At 43.2% G+C, this 2,162-nt stretch overlaps 2 protein-coding genes across 2 annotated transcripts; both read left to right on the plus strand.

Moving 5' to 3' along the window:
- Window positions 1-8: 8 nt before the first annotated feature.
- On the plus strand, window positions 9-308 carry Pmar_PMAR025255 (hypothetical protein; the record flags this gene model as incomplete). Its single annotated transcript, XM_002775244.1, has 1 exon — window positions 9-308. A coding segment is annotated over one exon (300 nt), but the record flags the coding sequence as incomplete, so codon positions are not given.
- Window positions 309-822: 514 nt separating this feature from the next.
- Pmar_PMAR025256 (serine/threonine protein phosphatase 2a regulatory subunit a, putative) lies at window positions 823-1,442 on the plus strand (the record flags this gene model as incomplete). Its single annotated transcript, XM_002775245.1, has 5 exons — window positions 823-861; window positions 909-1,045; window positions 1,092-1,147; window positions 1,193-1,304; window positions 1,347-1,442. Coding segments are annotated over 5 exons (440 nt in total), but the record flags the coding sequence as incomplete, so codon positions are not given.
- Window positions 1,443-2,162: the final 720 nt, after the last annotated feature.

A 2,162-nucleotide genomic window follows, 5' to 3' on the forward strand; every position in this document is an offset into this window, starting at 1 on the left:
AGTAGTCAATGGCATCAGCAGTGCCTCTCGATACAGGCAACAAGCCTGCTACTTCCACTACGGACTCTCCTTCAACCACACCAGAAGAGGTCATGGAGAACTCTGTCGTGCCCCAGGAGAGAACGCCGACCGCCGCCGCTGCTGCTACTGCTGCCACTCCAGCAGTTCAGATCGACCCTAATTTTGATGCAGTAGAATTTTTCAAGGAGGAATTGCAGAATGAAGACTCCTGTGAAAGGGCTAAGTGCGCCAGAAGGGTGCATCTTATAGCAAGTCATATCGGACCTCAGAAGACCGTATCGATGTTGGTAAGAACATAGAAAGGCTCTACTCGAAGGGGAGGTTTTGGATCAGATACCACTAATAATGGATGCTATACAGGCTAAAGGGATATGCTATGATGATGACGAGGTAGTAGTGTTGGAGCCTAGTAGGAGTAGTAGTCATACTATCAATAGTAGTAGGAGTAGTAGTCATACTATCAATAGTAGTAGGAGTAGTAGTCATACTATCAATAGTAGTAGGAGTAGTAGTCATACTATCAATAGTAGTAGGAGTAGTAGTCATACTATCAATAGTAGTAGGAGTAGTAGTCATACTATCAATAGTAGTAGGAGTAGTAGTCATACTATCAATAGTAGTAGGAGTAGTAGTCATACTATCAATAGTAGTAGGAGTAGTAGTCATACTATCAATAGTAGTAGGAGTAGTAGTCATACTATCAATAGTAGTAGGAGTAGTAGTCATACTATCAATAGTAGTAGGAGTAGTAGTCATACTATCAACGGCCTCCTGCAGGTCCTATATGCCTTGGCGCTGAGTATGCCCAACCTCATAAGCCACGTGGACGGCCATTATGAGGTAGAGTCCTTCTTCCTCTACCTCCTCCATCATATCATCAACAACAGGCTCTCGTTCCTCCACTGGAGTGCCTTGCCAGACAGGACGAGACTGTCATCAGGAATGCTGCGGTTGCTGGCCTCGTAAAAATTGCTGAGAAGAGCGAGAGTATATGCCAACAATACTGCTTCCCAGCACTAGTCAGGTAATGGGAAATTGGATACTCTCATAGGAATGATGAAGTTGTTCAGGTTAGCAGCGGGTGAATGGTTTACTGCAAGGGTTAGTGTGTGTAGTCTGGCTCCTGGTGAGTAATTATCCATACCACTCCATCGTCAAATCGTCTATCCAGGCCTATACTGTCACTGCTCTGATCCGCAGAAGGCTGAGATTAGACGGCTATTCGCTGTCCTTGTCAATGATGATACGCCTATGGTACGGAGGGCCGCAGCACAACAGACTAGGTAGGGTTATGTTCCAGCTGGATTGGGATTGGGATCATTTAGGTACTTATTTCAAGTGGTTGACAAGGCAGCTATCATAGCAGAGCTATTGGGAATTCATCGGGCACAGGCTACTGATGATGTACAAGATTCTATACGGTAGTATTTTTATTATTGGTATATTAGTTATTCATACCATCTTTTTCGAAATTCTCGGTCGTAGTGGAATCATCATATGGGAATACTACAGCGATTTCAGGTCAAATTAATTTTTTACCCATTTTGTTACCATTTTACCCATGGCTCTAATGAAATACCAACAAAATTAATTTTATACCCGGTTTACTTGAAAGTTGATGAGTTTAATTTAATGTCGTCATGTAGATCATCATTAAACAATTGCTGGTGCTGGAGTTTACGGTGGAATTTGCTGTTGGTGTAGCTTTTTCGTGTGTTTGGCCGTGCGAACCGCATTAGGTCTGGTTATCATACGCATGGTATTGCGTCCGATGTCGTAACGGTGGTCTATGCTCAGTTTGCAGTCGTGTCTCGATTGCTTGTTGTAGTAGCGGTTCTTGAAGTAGCCCAGCCTGTGATAGTTGTAGCGGAATCTATTCCGGGTCCCTATCGTGGAAAGGGAGTTTAGCCTCAGATGCTATTGGAAAAGATGTTGTTGTGAAAAGTTGACTAAAATATTTCCCCTCGAAATATGTCTTTATATTGTCCTTTTTTTCTATAGGGAGGCCTGCGTGCACTCTACTATGGTGCTGGCGGAGAAGTTTACTGAGGAGGAAAATAGGTAAATATACGATTATGCAACTTCGACGCAAAATTAATACCACTCCTCTTTGAACTGCTATCAGGCAATATCTAGTATGG

This window comes from Perkinsus marinus (assembly GCF_000006405.1).
Source record: "Perkinsus marinus ATCC 50983 genomic scaffold scf_1104296956248, whole genome shotgun sequence".
NCBI lineage: Eukaryota > Perkinsozoa > Perkinsida > Perkinsidae > Perkinsus > Perkinsus marinus.